We start from the raw sequence: 22,182 nt of genomic DNA on the forward strand, positions 1-22,182 counted from the left end.
ACTACCTGGGTTTAAATGTTTTTTTTTTTCTTTTCTGAAAAATACTTACTTTTAAGTGTGTACAAGTTTCTACAGAGGTGTGGTCTGATCCCCCTGAGCTGGAATACCAGGCCGTTGAGAATGCTGGGAGCCAAGTACTTAACTGCTGAGCCATCTCTCCAGGCCTGTTTTTGTTTTGTTTTAATTTGACTGAGGGTCTTACTATGTTGACCAAGTTGGCCTCAAACTCATGGGCTCAAATAATCCTCCTGCCTCAGACTCTCAAGTACTACCTGAGGCTGTAGCTGTCGGTTGCTATATCTGGCCTCAAGAAGTAGTTGATAAACCCCAGTATGGAAGGGTTTGGGGATGAAGCTACATCCCCTGGTTACAGGAGAACGTGCATCGTTCCATCGCTGTCCACTCTCTCGGGCTGGAGTGGTGGTGCACCCCTGCAACTCCAGATGGTGACTGAAGCAGGAGGATTCCAAGTTTGAGGCCAGCCAGGGGCTACATTGCAAGGCCCTGTTTCAAAATAGCAATGTAAAGGCCAGAGTGATGTCACAGGCCTTTAATCCCAGCACTCAGGAGACAGAGGCAGAGGGATCTCTGAAATTCAAGGCCAAGAGGGAGTTTCAGGACAGCAAGAATACAACAGAGAAACCCTGTCTTGGAAAAAAAAGAACAAAAACAACCAAAAAAAAATATCAACAATTTTAAAAGGGTTGGGGTTGCAATTTAGTAACATCTGTAAGGTTTTGGGTTCACTCTCCACTTCAGTAAAATAATTGGGTAGGGACAGGGCTCAGTGGTTTAGAGCAGACACTGCCGCTCTTCCAGAGGACCCAAGATTGGTTCCCAGCACTCAGACCAGGCTGCTCTTTATCCCCCCCCCCCCCCAACTCAGCTCCAGAGGATCAGACCACACCCTCTTCTGGCCGAGCACACCTGTGCGCGCACAAACACACACACACACACACACACACAGAAGCCTTTAAGAAAACAACGAAAGATACACTTACAACATGTATTTTAAGAAGCTTAAAAAACACACAGGAAACAACAAAATAACAAAAACCAGTCCTTAGGTCTAACCTGGAATTATAGACACGTTGTTTGAGCTAGACCTGCTGAACACACTGTTCAGCGCTTGGGAGGCTGAGGCACAGAAATCAGTAATTTGAGGCCAACACAAGCTACTTAATCAGTTTCAATGATAATAAAAGAAAAGGAAGTGTTCTGGTGTTCTTTGTTTGCTCTGATAAACATTATGACCAAAGACAAAATGGGGGGAAAGGATTTCTTTCAGTTTACACTTCGAAGTTCATCACAGAGAGAAACCAAGGCAGGAATCGGCAGTTTAGTACAGATTCTGTTTAGTGGTTTTGCCTGGGCCCAGTGCCTAGGGATGGCACGCACCACAGTGGGCTGAGTCCTCCTACATCAATTAACAATCGAGAAAATGCCCCGCAGATGGGCCCACATGCCGCATGATGAAGGAAACTCCTCATTTGAAAGTCCTTCTCAGGTTTGAGCCTATGCGAAGCTGACAACCAAGACTAGCCATCAGAGGAGGGGAGGAGAGGAACAGAGATTACACAAGAAATAATGGACAATCGTACTTACAAACTTGGTCACCAGGTGGTGCCCTCAGCCCTAACTGGACTTTGGATCCTCTACCCCCAACCACCACCCCCAGCCAAGGCCATCTAGATAATAGTAATCACAAAAGTCGCTTGGAACTCAAAAGAATTTTAGAGATTTCAGTTCAGCCAAAAGCCACTGCGGTCCAGAGGAGCCAGGACAAGCCCAGGGTCACAGCTCAGGGGCAAAGCTAAGACTCGCCCACAGTCCTGGGCCTGATTGTATAAAATGTATCACATAGTCCTTGATGTATTGTGTAGAGCTGGGACACCATGAAGCAATTCCTTTGGGTAATCTAAGGAAGGCCGTCCTGTCTGTGCACACTGGAGGCAGTGTTCTGTGCAGTGTTAGCTGTGGGAATAAAGACATTCACCCCCAAATGTGATCTGTTTGCCCCCAACTTACCTTCTTAAACCTCCCATCCATATTTTAATTGATTCCTTCCAAAGGGTGAGAAATTCTGTTTTTGTTTGTTTGTTTGTTTGTTTTCATTGCTAGGATCAAATACTTGAAAGTTTTTTTTTTCTATTTTTCCTTTCTTTATTTTTATTTATTTATTTATCTTGATGTTTTGAGACAGGTTTCTCTGTGCAACAGTCCTGGCTGTCCTGGAACTCACTTGGTAGACCAGGCTGGCCTCGAACTCACTGAGATCCGCCTGCCTCTGCCTTCCAGCTGCAGAGATTAAAGGTGTGCGCCACCACTGCCCAGGGAAACAGTTTTTATATTTTCTTTCTTCAGTTAATTATTTGGGTTTTTGAGACAGGGTTTCTCTGTGTAGTCCTGGCTGTCCTGGAACTCACTTGGTAGACCAGGCTGGCCTCGAACTCACTGAGATCCGCCTGCCTCTGCCTTCCAGCTGCAGAGATTAAAGGTGTGCGCCACCACTGCCCAGGGAAACAGTTTTTATATTTTCTTTCTTCAGTTAATTATTTGGGTTTTTGAGACAGGGTTTCTCTGTGTAGTCCTGGCTGTCCTGGAACTCGATCAGTATGTAGGTCAGGCTGGCCTCGAACTCAGAGAGATCCACCTTCCTCTGCCTCTTGAATGCTGGGATTAAAGGCGTGCACCACCACCCTAGCACAACTTGCGTGGTCCAGCCAGTGCTCTGTGCCGGCTACGTGTTTTTCCGTTGCAGAGCTTCACGGTCCTCTAGTTCGCCCGGCACGCAGTGGACATTTCAACAGTACGGCTTCTGGAGCCATACCAAGTGTGGAGAGGAAAGAAGACCCATCTTAGTCTCTCCTAGATTCTCATCTGTGGCTGACCGAGCAGCATCTTTCCCCACACAGGATCGATCAATCAGTCATTCCCGCAGCAGGCGCTCCAACTTTGCAATTCTGACATTACCTACATGGGGGAGAACCCCCCCCCAACTTCAGCAACCACCAAAGTGGAGGCTTTCTTTCTAGTGCTTCGGACCTCCCTACAGCCCCCTCCTCTTTTATTCACTACAGTGTGGCCCAGACCTCTACTGGCGCGTGAGAACCGTTGCAGCACTCCCAAGTCCTCCCTAGATGCCACTGGAGGTCAGTACCTCTGAGCTAAGCCTCGGCGCGTTCCTTTTTCTTTTGGACGCTTCCCTGAATACACAATTGATTACCTTCCACCTATTTCCCCTCCACAGGGAGCTAAGGGTGTAAGTCCCCGCCTTCTAACATTCCTTTGGTCTCTGGCTTGCACCAGGAATTATCAGCCAACCAACTCAAAAAAAAAAAAAAAGACACTCGTCACTCTGAAAGCCCAATGATCTCAGGAATTATGGGACAAAGAACAATGTATATTTCACGATGTGGACACCGGCCAGATTCTCAGATGAGATGTCACCGGGTACAAGCAACCATGTTGGGAGTTTCCATAGATCTTGCCAAATCGTCCCCTAAGTTTTCTCTCCAGCAGCCATGTGCAAGCCAAGCTCCACCCCCCCCCCCATCCCAGGAATTGCCGCATGTTTCAGAGAAGACCTTAAAAGCCCAGGGATATAGCTCAGCAGGCAGAGTACTTGCTTTTAGCCGACAACCACATCCTGGCTTCCACTCCCAGCACTGTGTAAGCCCGGTGGAGTGGGGTGTAATGGGCACCTCTGACCCTGGCATTGCATAATCAGGGTATAACAGGCACCTATGACCTCAGAACTGCATAATCGGGGTGTAATGGGCACTTATCACTTGCATAGATATGACTCTGCACTTTTCAGGGAGGTGGACAGGAGGATCTGAAGGTCAGGGTCATCCAAGTTCAAGTCCAACCTGGGATAAAGAGACTCCATCTCAAAAAAACAACAAAAAGGGCTGGTGATGTAACTGATCCGGTAAAGATGTTGACTCTCAAGTCTGACAACCTGAGTTGAGACTCTCCTGGTAGGAGACAACTTATCCCTGAAAGTTGTCATCTGACTTCTGTACAGGTACAATTGTGCGCGCCAGCACGCACACAGATAAGTGAATAAATGTAGCGATTTTTGTTGTTGTTGTTGTCTTTGATTTCTCGAGACAGGGTTTCTCTGTAGCTTTGGAGCCTGTCACTCACTCTGTAAACCAGGCTGACCTCGAACTCACAGAGATCCACCTGCCTCTGCCTTCAGAGTGCTGGTTAAAGGCATCCACCACCGCTGTCTGATATGCCACCACTGCCCGGTAACAATTAAAAAAAAAAAAGTCAAAAACAAAAAATTCAAATGAAGGCCAGGTGTGGTGACACACACCTTTAATCCCAGCACTCTGGAGTTAGAGGCAGGTGGATTTTGTGTGAGTTCCAAGTCAGCTAGAGCTATACAGAGAGACTCTGTCTCAAATAGACCCCTACCCTATCCCAAATAAAAAGGAAAAAATAGAAAAAAATCCAAATACTCAAATAAATAAATTATCTAAATCAAAGTCTACTTTTCTCCTGATCAATTCAGCTTGAAAAGTAATCATGTGTAAGATGATAATTGGAATATTGGTTTAAATATATTATTGAAATTAATCGTACCTGTTTCTTTTTGGCCTTTGACATATAGCTACTGGAGTTTTAAATTACCTCAATAAGCACAGTGCCAGAGACAGAATCTAGGCCATTACAGATGCTGAGCCAGTCCTACACCATTGAGCTACCCCCAGTACTTGACTGAGATTCTTTTTTTTTTAATATTTATTTATTTATTATGTATACAATATTCTGTCTCTGTGTGTTTATGCCTGAAGACCAGAAGAGGGCACCAGATCTCATTACAGATTGTTGTGAGCCACCATGTGGTTGCTGGGAATTGAACTCAGGACCTTTGGAAGGGCAGGCAATGCTCTTCACCGCTGAGCCATCTCTCCAGCACCTTGACTGAGATTCTAATGTCTGAGTTTCTTCTCTCTCTCTCTCTCTCTCTCTCTCTCTCTCTCTCTCTCTCTCCTCCTCCCCCTCCTCCTCCTCCTCCTCCTCCTCCTCCTCCTCCCCTCCCCTTCTGTATTTTTTCCTTTTATTTGGGGCAGGGTTTGCCTATACAGCTCTGGCTGTCCTGGAACTCACCAGGCTGGCCTTGAACTGCTTGAACTGAACTCACAGAGATCCACCTGCCTCAGCCTCCCAAGTGCTGGAATTAAAGGTGTGCGCCACCACCTCCTAGCTCTGTGAGGTATCTTGTTTTTGAATGCGGAGGGGAGGCAGAAAAAGAAAAGGATAAACAATTTAAGTGGTTTGAGAGACTGCACTTCATCTGCCATTAACACTGACATTAGACCCAAAATTTTACACAAAATGATGTCTTGTTCTTCGAGACCTCCTGACTGCATCGTGGCTTGCCTAATTGACTCTCAAGAGCAGGAAAGAGTTTACTTTTAATTTGCCTGTGTCTGCATGAATGCAGGTGCCCAGGAAGGGCCGGAACGCAGCAAGGTGTCAGGTGCTCTGGAGCCCGGTTACCGGCGGCTATTAGCCACCTGATGTGGGTGCTGGGCCCTCTAGAAAAGCAATGTGGCAGTGTCACCTCCCACAGCCCGCCAAAGACGACTAAGTGGAAATCTTCCATCTCTTCATCACCATCAGGACCCTCCTCCCACCGTGAAACACAGAAATGCCCCCCCCCCCCCCCCCCCCCCCCCCCCCCCCCCCCCCCCCCCCCCCCCCCCCCCCCCCCCCGGAAAAAAAAAAAACCCCCCCCCCCCCCCCCCGCGCGTCGCAGTCACCAATTACTTGCGTCTAAAACGGTGATTCTCAACCTGTGGGGGCAACTGACCCTTTCATGGGTCTCACAGTAGATAACCTGCGTACCAGATCTTTATCTTATGATCTACAACAGCAGCAAAATTACAGTTATGAAGTAGCAAATGAAAGACTCTAATGCATTTCTAAGTCCCCTCAACCCTAAGACATTTTTCTAAAACCTTACACTCTATCTTGGAAAAGGGACAGTTGCCCCCCCCCCCACATGCTGGACTGCTTATCCTCCTGTGTCCTTGTGAATAATCTTCAACCATAACTCCATTCTGGGAATTGAGGCAAAGACAACCCACAGATGTTGACTCAGTTCCTGATGTATTGATTTAATCACCAGAACAAGGTCAGGAAGACCACAGAGATGCTCTCCCTTATCTACCCGATCATGCAGCTATTCTCCTGCCCTGGAATAGACCAATCACTACTAGTAACCCTTTGAATAAGCCAATCCAATAAGTTGGAAAACAATCTACAGGTTCCTCCCTTGTGTCTGTGGCTTTTTGCTTTAAAAGATGGACTCTAACAGCTATCGGATGTCCTTCATATCCTGAACCTGAAATCCCCCGTCATGAGAATAAAAATCCTCTTGCTTTTGCATCAATGCGCCTGTGTGAGTGGTGTCTGGAGCAACTCCTCCCAGATGTTTGGACATCTAGTCCAACACAATGAAAATAACATTATGCTTGGGGGTCACCACAGCACGGGGAACGGTATTAAAGGGTCACAGCACTTGGGAGCCTGAGAACCACCGGCCTCTGCTGCAACTCCTAACCGTGGACGAGCTCACGTGACCACAGACCAGGCTAACAAGAGCAGACTATCCCTGCAAAATCCCACGTGTCCTCAGAGACCTTTGTCACTGCTCTGAGGAACCGACTGGGCTCTCCCGCGTGTTTCCAGCTGTCTCTGTTTACTCAACTTTGAACTTCTGGACCGATTTTAATTACACTGTCCCCTCACTGTACAGTGTCCCCGTTCAAACCAGTCTGGGAGGTCATAGTAAATCCAAAGGTGGCTGGGTTTTGATAAATCCAGGTGTTTAATTTCCGGAGGGAACACAGAATGTTCTAGCAAACTCGTAAGGTTTTGATATGTACAGATGGAGTTTGTTTTAATTAAGTGACCAATACTGTATGCAATTTTTATTAACCATGCATCTGGGCATGGTGTTCACTGACACGGCGTAAATTTTTGCCCCTTCAGCTGAGTTGGACGTCTGCAACAGTGCGGGCCTTGTCCATGCTCCACGAAGCTGTCGGGACAGGCAAATAGCCAGGCATGGTCAGTGTTACAGTGGTCTGGCCTGGTGCTGGAGGCTGAGGCAGGGCGATTGTGAGTTCTAGGTTAGCCTGGGCTAGACAGCAAGACTATACTTTTCAAAAAAAAAAAAAAAAAAGCTTCCAAAAGAGGGACCAGCAAGATGGCTCAGTGGGTAAAGACTGCTAAGCCTAACAACCTATGTTTGATTCCCGGACCCACAGGGCAAAAGAACAGAATCGACTCCTGCGGGTTGTCCCCTGACCACTCCCCACCTCCTCCCATACACATAAATAAATAAACAAAAGTATCTTTAAAAAAAAAAACAAAGAAGTCAGGAATGGTGGCACATATCTTTAATTCATGTACTTGGGAGATGAAGTAGATGGAGCTCTGTGAGTTCAAGGCCAGCGTGGTCTATAAAGTGAGTTACTAGCTGGCCAAGACTACATAGTGAGACCTTGTCCACATCAGTGTGGGGGTGGTGCTGGGAACTTTGAGTCTTAAGACAACACAGATTTGCCTCTCTCCGTGTCTGTGGCTCAGTAGTTTGCCCACGACAGCACTGGGTCTTAAGAGTTTCTATTGCTGTGAAAAGACACCATGACCACAGCAACTCTTATGAAGAAAACATTTAATTGAGATGGCTTGTTTACAGTTTCAGAGGTTCAGTCCATTATCATCACGACAGGGAGCATGGCGGTGTGCAGGCAGATGTGGTGCTGGCTACACCTTGATCAGAAGACAACAGGAAGTCGACTGAGACACTGGGTGGTCTCTTGAGCACAGGAAACCTCAAAACCCACCCCAACAGTGACACACTTCCTCCAACAAGGCCAGACCCACTCCAACAGAGCCACACAATAGTGCCACTCCCTATTAGATTATGGGGGCCAATTACATTCAAACCACCACAAGTGTTCAGAGAGGACTCAAGAGGATGTGGTGGGTAGTGTTGACTGTCAAGGGGATGGGGTTTAGAACGAAGCTGGAGTCAAACCTCTGGGTATTACTGTGAAGCTGCTTCCAGACTGGGTAAGCTGAGGTGGGAAGACCCGCCCACACTAACTATGGGTGCACCGTCCCATGGATTGTCATCCTGGACTGCATAAAAAGAAGGAAGCGAGTTGAATGCCAGCATCTCCCACTCTCTGCTTCTCAACTGCAGGTGCAATGTGACTGGATGTCTCTTGTCACTATGCATTCCCGCCACGATGGCCTGTACTTAGGGATGCGGCAACTTGCCATAGCAGCGTGAGAGAGAAAGCGAAGAGAAAAAGCATGCAGACACATATACGCATTCTTAAGTGAGTAGTATATGTTGCATGAATTTCCATTAAAAATTTTTAATTTATTTTTTAATCTTTCTTATGTAGGAGTCTTGTGAGCCCCACAGATTCTCCCATCCTTTCCAGGAGGCAATGTTAATAGAATCTTATATCAGAGGTTCTCTTGTGGGTCACCATAGCTTCTCTGTTCAAAATATCAAGTGTGTGTGTGTGTGTGTGTGTGTGTTGTGTGTGTCTTAGTGGTAAAGGTGCTTGCTGCTAGTCAATCCTGATGAACGAAGCTCCATCCCTGACACCACATGGTGGAACATGAGAGAACAAACTACGGACTTCCACAATTTTCCTCTGACCTCTATACTTGGACTTGGGGCAAGAATGCTCAGTACCCACTCCCCGCCCCCGCACGCGCACACACACACACACACATAATAATAAATAGTAGGAGGGGAAAAACCAGTGGTCATGTCCTCCATGGAGGACAGAGCGCCCCCTACAGTCTATTAGACACACAATATAAAAATTCCCCTAGGAAAGGTGGGTTGCAAATCCTCCTCACATCTGCATCCTTCTGGAGGCCCATGCATTTTCTGACAGCTTCCGTGCTTTGGAGGCTGCCCTAACTGCAAAGCCGGCAATGACTGGTCCACCTTTGCTTACTCTTCTCAGTCTGGTCTTCTCGATCCCGCTTTTCATTTCTCTCTTTCAAGGCCCTTGGGATGACCTGGAAGCCACCCAGGAAATAGCCACATTCTGAGGCTCTCTCTCTGATTAGCAACCTGAATTCCATTTTGTCTTGTGAAGCCACACTGTCCGTAGGAGGACTTGTTCCGGTCTGAGAAAAGCAGCCGCCATTTTTTCAGGAGCTCAGTTGTTGCTACTTGGCAAGGGGCTGGCAGACTGTTGATAGTTTTTCATAGGGGGGCGAGGGTTGTCTTTTAAGCCTCTCAACCAAGATCCAGCCACTTCTTCCAGTCATTTGTATGCAATTCTGGACTTACTTGCGGGCACTTAGGCTGGAAGGTTTTTTGAAGGGAGGTTCCAATGTGGACATTTATGGGGGAATGGGGAGGTCATCATCTGTGCTGCGTGCAGAACTTTGAGTCTGGCTGCTTTGGGGGTCATCCACATTCTACAGATAAGTCCAACACATTCATTGATTTACCCGGGGCTGAACTTTGGTGGAATTTAAAAAGCTTTTAAAACAACAACAAAAGATAATGCAGGGAAGAAATCGCGCTCGTTTTAAGAAATTCAAGGAAAAAAAAGCAAGGCCTTATCACTGGAAATTGCGAAATGGGGCTAAAAGTCCTTCAAGTGAAAGGAGAAGCCGCAAAAACAATTTAAACCGCAGCGTTGAACGCACAGTCCGGCTAGCCCCGGAGGGGGAGGGTTCGCAATTACCTGGGTCCTTGGACCGCCCAGTTTCGGATCAGCCAATCAGAGGGCGAGAGGCGCGGCCTGGCTTGCGATTGGTCGAGTGGCGGAGGCTAATTGCGCAAGCGCCCTGGGTTCGCGGCACTCGGGACAGCGCGTGAGTCGTCGTCCTCATTGTCGCCATGCCCGCTGACATCAGCCAGTGGTCCGGGCCGCTGAGCCTGCAGGAGGTGGACGAGCGCCCTCAGCACGCGCTGCGGGTCGCCTACGCCGGGGTGGAGGTGGACGAGCTGGGCAAAGTGCTGACGCCCACCCAGGTACGCGCAGGACTGGGGAGGGGGAGGCCTGGGAGCAGCGGGACGGAGCAGGCCTCGCACCCGGGGCCTCCGGGCTCAACCTCTGTAGCCCCAACTATGCGACAGGAGTCTCACCCGGTAGCCGGAGGCGCCTTATGTAACCTCTGTTAACGGTCCAGAACTTGGAGCCACCCCACCCCAGCGAGCGGCCTGCACTGTGCAGGGCTCCAGGGCCAGCGCCTTCCCATTGCCTGTTTTGCTGTTGGGGGTGGAGGTGGGATGCTGAAGCCCAGCAGCGGCTCCAAGCTCAGAGAAAGTAGCTTTAACCCTTCCCTTTGTGTATTTAGAGCCCAGGGTTCGGGATGGTGTCTTGGAAGTTTCCATTGGGAGGCCTGGCGGGTCTCCATTGTCCCAAACTTTGTACGTGTCCTTGGGAGCTGTCGTTTTCTGAGCTCTTGAACTTGTTCAGTGAAGGCAGATTACACATCAGCTGGCTACTGTATTCAAAGACATGGTGGCTCAGGACCCCAATAACGTGGAGGAGGACCTAGTGGCACGGTTAATAACGTGGAGATAGTGTTGCTAAGGCTGGTGTGTGTTCGTGCCTGTCGAGAGAGAGAGAGAGAGAGAGAGAGAGAGAGAGAGAGAGAGAGAGAGAGAGAGAGAGAATGGATCTCACTGGTGTAGCTCTAGCTGGCCTGGAATGGAACTCACTACGTGACCAAGCTGTCCTCGAACTCACAGGAGATCCGCCTGATTCTGCCTCCCAAGTGCTGGGCATTAAACGCATGCGCCACATCAGTTTTTTTTTTCTGGCTTTTTAAGATTTGTTTTATTTTTATTTATGTATTATGTGAGTGAGAGCAGGGAGTTGTGGAGGCCGGAAGAGGCATCAGGTCCCCTGAAGCTGGAGTTGCCGGCTGTTAAGGACCATCCTCCCCATCCCCCACGGGTGTTGGGAGTGTGGTCCTTTGCAAGAGTTCTTAATGACTGAACTGTTTCTTCCAGCCCCAAGGTCCAGGCTTTTAGTCGAGGTCATCCTCAAGAACTTCCATTAATCTGTTGTTGCTCCCCCGCCCCCACGTGGGTGCTGGGAATGTCTGTCCTTTGCAAGAGTTCTTGATGACATCCAGCCCCAAGATTCGGGCTTTTAGTAGAGGCTATACTCGGGAACTTCCTATAGATTAAAATACATCTATTTTAATATGTATCCTTAGTAAAAGAGTAAAAAACTAGTCCTCATGGTTTACCTTTTAGGGGTATAAGGCTGTAAATACTGAACTTGAGAGCATTTTTGAATTTTTAACCTCAAACTGGTTCCTTCCCTACAGGTTCAGAATAGGCCCAGCAGCATTTCGTGGGATGGCCTTGACCCAGGGAAACTCTACACCCTGGTCCTCACCGACCCAGATGCTCCCAGCAGGAAGGATCCCAAATTCAGGCAAGTTGAGGGAAGGATGGTGAGAGGCAGTCATCCAGGTGTGACGTGTTTGGCAGAAGTCCCTTGTTAGGCAGGAACACATAGACCGGCTGGGATTACAGCATGGTTTGTAGTGCTGGTTAGGAAGCCCACCTGAGCCAGATCGCCAGCTTCATAGATGGCTTCTCTTGGCGTCCAGCTCTCTCGCTCGTGTATCACCTGCCTTCGCGGCTCAGCGTGGAGCAGGTGCTTGGTGCACACCTGTCACCTGGCGCTCAGAGTACCTCGTTCTCTCTCTAGGGAGTGGCACCATTTTCTGGTGGTCAACATGAAGGGCAATGACATCAGCAGCGGCAAGGTCCTCTCCGATTACGTGGGCTCTGGGCCTCCCAGTGGCACAGGTCAGTCAAGGCTGCTTCAGGGGAAGGGTGTGAGAGGAGGCAGGGGATGGGGGGGACTCTGTCTGGCTGCCGCTGGCCCAGTTTATTTCCAAGCCTCTCCCTGAGGGAGACACAAGTCTGCTCGCTTTCCCCTTTGGGCCAGTCCTTTCCAGTGCTGTCTCCAGTCTGGGCCTGTGGGGTTCTGACTGGGTGTGCCCTCTGTGGAGCTACTGTTGGACTCTAGAGAGCTGCATCAGAATGTGATTTTTGGCGGTCCTGAGAAACCGAAGCCAGGGCCCTCCCGACACTTTAGGCAAGCTCTCTGTCACTGGGCTGTCAAATGCCTCCAACAGGCAGGGGGACAGAGCGCAGGCAGTGCTGTGGAAGCTCGGAGTGGGGTTTGGCAGGCCAGATGTGGGGCAAAGTTGAGCCCCTCTGGTCTCTGTCTAAGCTCTGCTTTTTCTGATCTTGGGAGTTTCTGATTCTATAAACAGGAAGTGATCACTGTTTTCACATAAATGCCCAAAGACTTCTTTATATCTCTCCCTTTCTTCCCCAAATGTGGTTGGGTACCTTGAAAAGGCTTGGAAGACTGTAGCGAGCCACATTGATGACACACATGCACACATGCATGCACACTGTAGTGACCCACATTGATGACACCCATACATACACATGCACGCACACTAGTGACCCACATTGGACACACACTTGTGTGTTTACACGAACAGTGTGAGTCAGTGAGATTCATCTCTGACATTGAAGTTCCCTAACTCGCACAAACACCCCTGGAGCTGGTAGGAGAGACGGTTACTGCCTGTCGCCTGTTACACGGTGTTCCCATTCGCTGGAACGAGGCCACGGTGATGATGGCTGACGCGCGGCAGCATGCGAGCGTTTGTGCATTGTTCTGCCCTCAGCACTGACTGGAATAATGAGTACCCAGTGAGGACAAGGACCGCTGCTCATGGCTCACAGTGTGGCCACTGGCCTAGCAGCCTCCAGGTGGCTTAAAGGCCTCCTGCGTGTTCCTAACAGAGAGTAAAGAAGCGGGTTTCCTGGGGACTCTTAAGGTTCTCCAGGGCACCAACAAAAGCAGGTGATTTAATTATAGACGGGAGGCGCTGGGAGTAAAGCAAGTCTCTTGGGTAGGAGCTGTGCTCTGTTTTGAAGACTAGAAACCCCAGCAGCTCTGAGAGAGGGGGGAGGTTTGAAGTTTAGCTTGCAGAATAAACTGATGGATCGTGAAGTTTCGGGCAGTGGAATTGAGGCACACACATCTGGACACTCCAGGGAGATGGGAGCTCTTCCTGTCACCCCAGTGTTCTTAGAGGTGGCCTTGTTCCTGTGGCCCCCAGGATTTTCTGCCGTCTGCCTCCATGAGTTGTTTTGGTCACCACACTTCTCATGGGCAGAGCATGCGGGACAAGTGGCCTTGGTGTGAGAGCCATTCTGTTTCTGGTTTCCAGTTCATTTCCTTTCGTTAATTAGTATTCCCTGTGCCCGCGTGCCTCATGGCTCAGCCTTCCTCTTGCTGGGCACTTGGGCTGTGGCCAGGATGTGGGTGCTGTGAGCAGAGCCTCTGTGTGCCTTCTGGCTGTTCTTGGCCGGGCTCCATCACTCTTAGGTCGACATCCTAGGTCTACAAGTTGCCTGGAGCTCTCCAAAGTGGATGTTCTACACTCCTGATCAGCTCGTGTGAAGTTCTTGTGAGTCTGTGACGTCTTTGCAGACCCTGGCAGGTCATTGATGCTTTTGTGACAGGTGGCATACTGTGGCTTTTTTGTCCGGTACTCTGGATGATGGCCACTTCTGTTGTTATCATCCTCATACACATGAATAGCTTTTCAAAAAGTGATTAAAACCATAGGATTTTGACATAGTTTCCTGCAGCCCATGCCAGCCTTGAACTTTCGGAGTACTTGGGGATGGCCCTGAACACAAATCCTGATCAAGTGGCCACTGTTCCACTCTCTTTATGTTGTGCTGTGTAGAGAACCAAGCCGGGGATGTGTGTATGTTAGGCAAGAACATTCCCAACTGCGGTGCAGCCCCACCCCAAACTTACTGTCTGGGTGATGCTTGCCTCTCCTGCAGGCCTCCACCGCTACGTCTGGCTGGTGTACGAACAGGACAAGCCACTGAACTGTGACGAACCCATCCTCAGCAACAGGTCAGGAGATCATCGCGGCAAGTTCAAGGTGGCGGCCTTCCGCAAGAAGTATCACCTGGGAGCCCCGGTGGCAGGCACATGTTACCAAGCAGAGTGGGATGACTACGTGCCCAAGCTGTATGAGCAGCTCTCTGGGAAATAGAGGAGCCGTGGAGGCCAGCGGTCCTGGGGACCCCCACAGTATTGTCAAGTTGTGCAGAGCATGCTGTTTCTCCTCCTTCCTTCCTACCCCCTCACAGGGAGTCCTGAGCTGTGCTAAGATAGAGGTGTAGGGTGACTTCCCACTGCCCATCCTTAGGATTCTAATAATCGTATCCAGGTTTATGTTTGCTCGAATTTAGTCTCCATCTAGGGGGTGTTTGGTGTTCTGATGGAGTCCTTGTGTTGTTAAAGATTTGCAACTCTGGAAAGTAAAGACACTCTGCCCCATGTGAGGGTGAGGGCTAGTGTTGTCTGTACGAGGTTTGACAAGGACTCACCCAGAACCAGGCATGGTAGCATCTTCTGAGATGTGTTTTTAAAGTTCTGTCCCCAACTGGGACAACACAAGGCTTCCATCTCAGCTGGGGCAGGCGGCTGCACAGGTGTTGGTGTCCTGTAGCTCTAAAGAACAGGGCTACTGTGCTGAGGTGAGGCCCCAGAGAGAGGGCTAAGCCTTGCTTCTCAGTAGTATGAGCAAAAGTTCCTGGAGTTGCTAGGTGTGTTAATCTTGTCTGTACATTATCAAATAAAAATAAAGGCATTGGATTCAGGCATCCAGGTATTTTCTTCACTGTGTCTGGGTTTCGTGCATGGGCGGAGGAGCCCTCTGAGGCAAGCAGCAGTGCCATCTGGCCACAGGGAATTTCTACCACCTTCTCCCTTATAATGGGCAGTGGGAGCAATGCTTATGGAGGAGGGAGAGTCATGAGTGGTGGCACACACCTTTTGTCCCAGCACTTGGGAGGCAGAGGTAGGGAGAGCTCTGAGTTCTAGGCCGGCCTGGTCTCCATAATGAGATCTTAACAAAAACAAACTCCCAGGCTTCAGGCTGGCCTGGGAATGGTGGATCAGACCTGTATCCCAAGTATTTGGGAGGCTGAGGCAGGAGGACTGTGTGAGTTTGGAGACAGCTTGGGCCACATAAAAAAAGGTCACAGAAGTGACCTAACAGGTAAAGGCTGACCCTAGGACCCAGAGGCAGAAGGAGAAAACTGACCGCAGCCAGTTGCAATCTGACTTCAATACATGCACCTTGGCACCGTGGACACCCAAACACAAATATGTATAATTTTAAAACGTACTGAAAGAGAGACATCAGCTGGCTTGCTTCAAGCCTAGAAGCACCTTTGCTTTGGACCAGTTCTTCAAGGTCGAATACCCTTACTGCTTTTGTACCCTTGTGACAGACTTGATCAACATGAGTTTTTTTTTGGCTTTTACTTGGGTCTGTCACAGCAGGAGAAGCATAGCCAGGTGGCTTGGGCTGAGGTGGTGGCACTGTCTGGTCAAGGGATTCACATTCTAGCAGAGCCAAGAGCATGAGGTGGGACCAGCTGGGCTGGAACTCTCACTTCCTCATGCCAGAAGCCAACTCTGAAAAGTTCACAGCCCTTCCAAAACAGCGCTCCTATCTGGGCAAAGAATTGTGGGAGACCCTGGTCAAATTCTGAACAGCCCATTGCTTCCTTAGGTGCCAGGGATGTGCCCTATGGCCCCTCTGCACTGCCCACATTGTCCATGAGCCTTCCTCTTCGCCGTGATAAAAGGCTGTCAATGTTGCCGATCCCCCCCCCCCCCCCCCCCCCAATGGGTTATCCACAGAGGGGTCAGAGGACCAGGCGGAGGAGACTCCCAGCTCCTGCCCCATGTCAGAGGTTCCTGTCACTGTGAATTGGGCTCATGGGGAAGGGTCTGAAGTTAGACCCTTGCTATTCTTGTACGGTGAGAAAGCCTTACAGCATACCTCAGGTGGGCCTTGAACTCACAATCCTCCCTCTGTCTGGAATTACAGGCCTAGCCCACCTCCTAGTTCTTCCTTTGACAAATGTTGACAACATGTCCTGATAGCTTCTGGGTGGATAAGATAGGTAGATTTTTGTGGAAAATGTATTTTTAAAGTTGATAAAAGTTATAAAAATGAATGATGGGGGCGCTCAAGAGATGGCTCAGAGGTTAAGAGCACCAACTGCTTCTCTAGAGGTCCTGAGTTCAATTCCCAGTAACCTCATGGTGGCTCACAACCATCTGTAATGAGATCTGGTGCCCTCTTCTGGCCTGCAGCACACATACAGAATGCTGTATACATAATTAATAAATCTTAAAAAAATGAATGATAGGGTTGGGGCAGAGCTCAGTGGTAGAGTAGACATGCACTTTGTACATGTGTACACCCCCTGGTTTGATCCCAACACTGAAAAACACACTACACACACAAGTGTACTCCCAACAGAGTGTGGAAAGAAAGTGCCTTCCATCTCAGCAGGGTGCCTGCCTGCGCTTCCCAAGTGCTACCACCAGACCCTGCTCAAAATTTTTTTAAAGAATATTTTTAGTTTTTGTGTGTGTGTGTGTGTGTGTGTGTGTGTGTGTGTGTGTGTGTGTGTGCAGGTGCCTGTGGAGTCCAGAAGAGGGCGTCAGGTCCTAGAGCTGGAGTTGCAGGTGGTTGTGCCCCACCTAATCTTGGTGTTGGGAACTGGACTCAGGTCCTCTGCAAGAGCAGGGTGCACTCCCAACCAGTGAGCCTTCTCTCCAGCCTTTTCTTTAAAATAATAAATTATTTTATTCAGCCGTTTGTCCATCTATCATCTACTGGGTAGGTGCACACACGTGTGTACTACAGCACGTGAAGATCAGAGTACAGTTTGTGGGAGGTGATTCTTCCTACTCTGTGGGTCCTGGGATCAAACTCAGACTGTCAGGGTTGGTGGCAAGTACTTTTATCCGCTAAGCCATCTCACCGACCCCAGACACATATTTTTTCAAACACACTAGTTTATGCAGTGGTTCTCCAGGTGTGTAGCCCACATTGTGACCAGATACTTCATATTACAGATGTTCACACCACTGTATGATTTTGTTTGTGTGGTTTCATTTATTCCCGTTCATTTGCTGTTGTAAATAGCCCTTTGGCAAACGCCCTTCATACGTGTAGGAAGTGCTTTGGCAAGTTAGGGGGGAATTCCTAATATTGCAACAATTGTTTCCAAAGGCCTGCATCTTTTCAGTTCTGATATATGCAGAATGCACCCAGGAAGACAGTACTGGTGTGTGAGTTCCTTCTCCACATTCAGGACAATTTTACTGAACTTCAAACATTTGACTTGGTATTTATGTATATTTAAAATCATGTACTAGTTTTTTCTTTTTTTTTTTTTTGGTTTTTCGAAACAGGGTTTCTCTGTGGTTTTGGAGCTTCTTTTTTTTTTTAATATTTATTATGTATACAATATTCTGTCTGTGTGTATGTCTACAGGCCAGAAGAGGGCGCCAGACCTCATTACAGATGGTTGTGAGCCACCATGTGGTTGCTGGGAATTGAACTCAGGACCTTTGGAAGGGCAGGCAATGCTCTTCACCGCTGAGCCATCTCTCCAGCCCTAGTTTTTCCTCTTACATGATTTTTCATGTGATTTTTTGCAAGATGCTTTGTTCTTTAAAGAGTAGTAATCAGGGCAAGGTTGTCCTCTGCTTCCTTGTCTAAACGTGTGGACACAGGCCAGCAATATGGCTTCGTAGATGAAGTCACCGCCACCAAATCTGACTTAGAGGGCACCCACAGTGTGGGAGGAAAGAACTGACTCTCCACGGTTGTCCTCCGATCCCCATGTGTGACCTGTGGCACACGTGGGCATGCAACATACACAAAATAAGAAACGCAGCAAACGGGGGCTGCAGAGAGATGGCTCAGCGCAAGAGCACTGGCTGCTCTTCCAGAGGTCCTGGGTTCAGTTCCCAGCAACCACAGGGCAGCTCACAATCCGGTGCCCTCTTCTGATCTGCAGGCATACATGCAGGCAAGCACCTGTATACATAAAAAAAAATCTTTAAAAAAATGTAATAAATGATTAAACTGGACCTGATGGACATGCACGAACAAAGTCCAGAGGTTCAGGGCAGTTCCCTGATTACAGCCATCCCAAAGAGTGTAATATAAGGGCTTGAAGTGATACAGGAGTACTAGTGACAGCCGTTTGGGGGTGCAGTCCACCTTGGCGGGGGGGGGGGGCATGGCAGCAGGAGCTTGAAGCAGTTGTTTCGTGACATCTGCTGGCAGGAAGCTGAGAAAGATGAATGTTGGGGCTAGGTTCACTTCCTCCTTTCTGCTCACTTCGGGACCCCAGCCCGTGGCAGGGTGACACCCACAATTGGTGTGGATCTTAGTTAATCTAGATGATGTGTCACAGGTGTGCCCAGAAGCTGGTCTCTTCTCGGGATGATTCCAGGTCCTGTGGTAATATCAGCCATCACAACAGGTGCCTCAGCGTGCGGCCAGGCTTACAGTCCAGGATTACTTGAAATTTTATCCAGTTATTGTGTGTGAGTTTGCACATGCATGCATAACGTGTGGGTGTGGTCAGTGGACGACTTGGCGGAGTTGGTTTTCTCCTACCTGTTCAGGTACTGAACTCATCATCAGGTTGGCAGAGCAAGCTCTTTGTTGCTGAGCCAACCGTCTTGCTTGCCCACAGCCGGCCCACAGCCGCCCGCCCACAGCCCAGTAGTATTTCTAAAGGTGGAATCTGGGACGTGCCTATCACTCTGACCTTATGTAGAAGGGAACATATGCCATGTCAATCAACCTGTCTGGAAATTCTTAATTCACCTCTCATCTATCAAAAGCCGGGGTAATGTCTCGCCAGTGTTTATGCCCAGCTGCATGTGGTTGAAACCCGTCTTGATACCGGTGCAAAGTCAGGCAGCCTCGCTGTTGATTGGAAATTCCTGTGTGACTTACAGATCGAGCCCTCAGGGCCTGGGAGCCTTTTGTAAACGGATTCCCGCAAGCCTCTTGACTCCTGCTCTCACTCACTCAGCTCCTACCTTGAGAGAGCGTCTCTTAGTCCCTTGACCTTGCCGGGCACTTCCAGATCTGGCCCTTCACACGCTCATTTTTCTGTTCTCTCTGCTGATACTGATGACCCCTACAGTAACTGAGTGGGCTAGGTGTTCCCATGGCGCTGTGGCCGTGTTTCCGTCTTTCCATTGCCAGTTAAAGATGTGTGCACGCATAGCCTGCCTTCCTTCCTTCCTTTTTTCTTTTCTTTTCTTTTCTTTCCTTTTCTTTCTTTCTTTCTTTCTTTCTTTCTTTCTTTCTTTCTTTCTTTCTTTCTTTCTTCCTTTCTTTCCTTCTTTCTGTTTTCTCTTTCCTTCCTTTCTCCTTCCTTCCTTTCTCTTTCTTTCCTTCCTTCCTTCCTTCCTTCTTTTTTCTTCCCTCCCCCTCCCTTCCTCCCTTCCTTTCTAAGGCAGGGTGTTACATCTCTCAAGATGGCCTCAGACTCAAACTTCCTCTCCTCCAGCTCCTCTGCTGCTGGGATTGCAGTTGAATGCTCAGCATGGGTTCATGCAGTGCTGGGAGTGGAATCCAGGGTCTGTGCGTGGTCAGCAGGTGCCCTGTCAGCTGACTGACATCTTTAGCCTCTGTATGCAGAGTATTTTTTAAATAGGTTATTTAAAAATATGTCTAGGTATGGGTGTGTTTCTGTGTGCTGGTATATGTGCCTATGGAGAGGGTATTGGGTTCTCTGGAGCTGTGTGTGTGTTATATGTATGTATGTATGTATTTAAATTTCATGTTTAGGAGGTAGTACCCTTCAGAAAGTCAAGGACTGCGAATGTGCCCTGTGGAGGCGTGGCTCAGTGTTAGGGTGCTTACAGAAGGTATGCAAGGCCCTCAGTTTTTCCCCCAGCACGAGAGGAAAACAAAACAAAACAAAACGCCTACCGAACAACACTAGGAAACGGAAATGCCCAGCAGCGGAGGATAGTTCATGTGTCCTGAACTCTCCTGGATGACTGAGAAGGGGTTCTTAGGTTTAGGGGCCTTGTTTATTTATTTTCTCTCTGTTTTGAGATGGAGTCTAAGAGCATAGCCCAGGTTGGCTCTGGCCAGATTGGCTTCTGCTAGCCCAGGCTGGCTTCGGTCCGATCTGCTCCTGCCTCTTTTACATGGACTTCTGTGTCCATAGGCTTCATGACCAGTCACGTATCCTCAGCACTAATGTGAGTGTCACCTGTGGGGCACATTGACACATCTCAGGCGTCTGGGATAGGCACTCGGTAAACAGCCACGATAATCACAGGGCAAGGCTTTTTATCAGGTATGCCTTAGCTATATGCATGACAACTCAGTTTTTTTAAAAATTGCTTTGGGTGTGCACATGTGTATACACATGCCATGATGCACATGTAGAGGCCAGAGGGCAGCTTGCAGGAGTGGGGTTGTCTTTCATCATGTGGGCTCCAGGGTTTGAAGCCCTGTTATCAGGTTTGGCAGCAAGCACCTTTTACCCACTCAGCCATCTTGCCAGCCCATAAACCTGTTACACAAGCCTTTTAAAGCCCAGGAGAGTTTACTATATGCTGGAAAGGAGGACACTGGCTCTTTGCCCCATCCTTATGTTTCTTTTATACCTGGATTGTTGATTTTGGTTTTTCTGAGGCAGGGTTTCTCTGTGTAACCTGTTAAGCCTTGGCTGTCCTGGAACTCAGAGATCTGCCTGCCTCTGCCTCCTGAATGCTGGGATTAAAAACGTGCACCACCGTGCCAGGCTCCTCCAACATCAGTGTGCTGACCATAAACACTATGGTCAACTTGGCGGCTGTTACTATGGCTTCAAGGAGGAGATAATTAGTGACTATTTGTAATTTTACACTTGTCACAGTGAGACTGACAGATTACAGATGTTCTTCATTACTCACTCTCTTTTAGGATCCAAGAATGCTCCTCAGGTCCTCATTCAAAAGAGCAGTGTTGGCAGGAGCTGGGGCAGAGGCTGGGGCAGGGGCAGGTGCTGGGACAGGAGCTAGGGCAGGAGCTGGGGCAGGAGCTAGGGCAGGAGATGGGGCTGGAGATGGGGCTGGGACAGGAGCTGTGACAGGGGCAGGAGCTGGGGCAGAAGCTGGGACAGGAGCTGGGGCAGAAGCTGGGGCAGGGGTTGGGACAGGGGCAGGGACAGGAGCTGAGGCAGGGGCAGGGGCAGGAGCTGGGGCAGGTGCTGGGACAGGAGCTGGGGCAGGAGCTGGGACAGGAGCTGGGACAGGTGCTGGGGCAGGTGCTGGGACAGGTGCTGGGACAGGTGCTGGGACAGGAGCTGGGGCAGGTGCTGGGGCTGGGGCAGGAGCTGGGGCTGGGACAGGGGCTGGGGCAGGGGCTGGAGAAGGGGCTGGGACAGGAGCTGGGGCAGGCTCCAGTGCTCTAGTGCTGACCTAGTGCACTAGGAGGCTGAACTTAGTCCCCAGCCCTGAAGGACTGAAAACCGCTTGTGACCTCAGCTTGGCTAAGCAGCCCAACTTTCAGCTCATTAGGAAAATACAAAACAGGGCTGGGTGTGACGACAGAGGCCTATAATCTCAGCACTCTGGGGAGGTCGTGGGGCAGAGGCAGAAGGATCTCTGTGAGTTCGAGGCCAATCCAGTTTACGTGGTGAGTTCCAGAAAAACACCAAAATGGGAAAACCAAAAACAAACAACAACAAAAAACAGAAACAATAATAACAGGAAAGCAAAATCCCATTTCGACATGCAAGGCTTGCAGGGCTAAGGCGACACGGGGAGACTACTGGAAGTCTCCTTTTTACTACACAGTTACTCTAGTCAAAGGAGACCGGAAGGGAGAGTCTGCGCTACAGTAGGACAGTGTCCAGGGGGAGTGCTCCCATGCCTCCTCCACGCTTGCTCTTCTTTGTCCAGTCCTCTTGCCTGCGATCCCATGTGGCTTGTACTCCTATGGCTAGGGACCCAGTGAGCATGTGAAACACCGCACCTCCATCTCAGTCCAGAAGACACTGAAATTTCGACTTCCCCTCAGCATCCTTCTGGGAGGAAGCCCTGGAGCACCGTTCCAGGACTCAGCCCTAGAGTCATCCCCAGAGACACCTAGAATGGAAATCCTGCTACAAGAACACAGCCAGGCAATGTGACGAACACTTTTATTTACAAATATAAGTAAAAGCCCTGACAGTTAACCATGCTCTCCCTTGGA

At 49.3% G+C, this 22,182-nt stretch overlaps 1 protein-coding gene across 1 annotated transcript; it reads left to right on the forward strand.

The window, feature by feature from the left end:
* Positions 1–9,851: 9,851 nt before the first annotated feature.
* Positions 9,852–14,755, forward strand: Pebp1 (phosphatidylethanolamine binding protein 1). The gene is made up of 4 exons (XM_050159055.1): positions 9,852–10,048; positions 11,359–11,472; positions 11,752–11,848; positions 13,925–14,755. Exons 1-4 carry the CDS (start codon positions 9,914–9,916, stop codon positions 14,140–14,142), a joined length of 564 nt encoding a protein of 187 aa, XP_050015012.1. The 5' UTR covers positions 9,852–9,913; the 3' UTR covers positions 14,143–14,755.
* Positions 14,756–22,182: the final 7,427 nt, after the last annotated feature.

Source organism: Alexandromys fortis, unplaced genomic scaffold (assembly GCF_014885135.2).
Source record: "Alexandromys fortis isolate MF-2015 unplaced genomic scaffold, M_Fortis_MF-2015_v1.1 scaffold_90, whole genome shotgun sequence".
NCBI classification, from domain to species: Eukaryota; Metazoa; Chordata; class Mammalia; order Rodentia; family Cricetidae; genus Alexandromys; species Alexandromys fortis.

What these genes read in the sequence shown, in the direction of transcription:
- Pebp1 (XM_050159055.1), top strand. Translation starts at nt 9,914, where the DNA reads ATGCCCGCTGACATCAGCCAGTGGTCCGGGCCGCTGAGCCTGCAGGAG. An exon ending in AAGTGCTGACGCCCACCCAG is followed by an intron (nt 10,049 to 11,358) that starts GTACGCGCAGGA and finishes CCTTCCCTACAG; the next exon opens with GTTCAGAATAGGCCCAGCAG. An exon ending in TGGGCCTCCCAGTGGCACAG is followed by an intron (nt 11,849 to 13,924) that starts GTCAGTCAAGGC and finishes CCTCTCCTGCAG; the next exon opens with GCCTCCACCGCTACGTCTGG.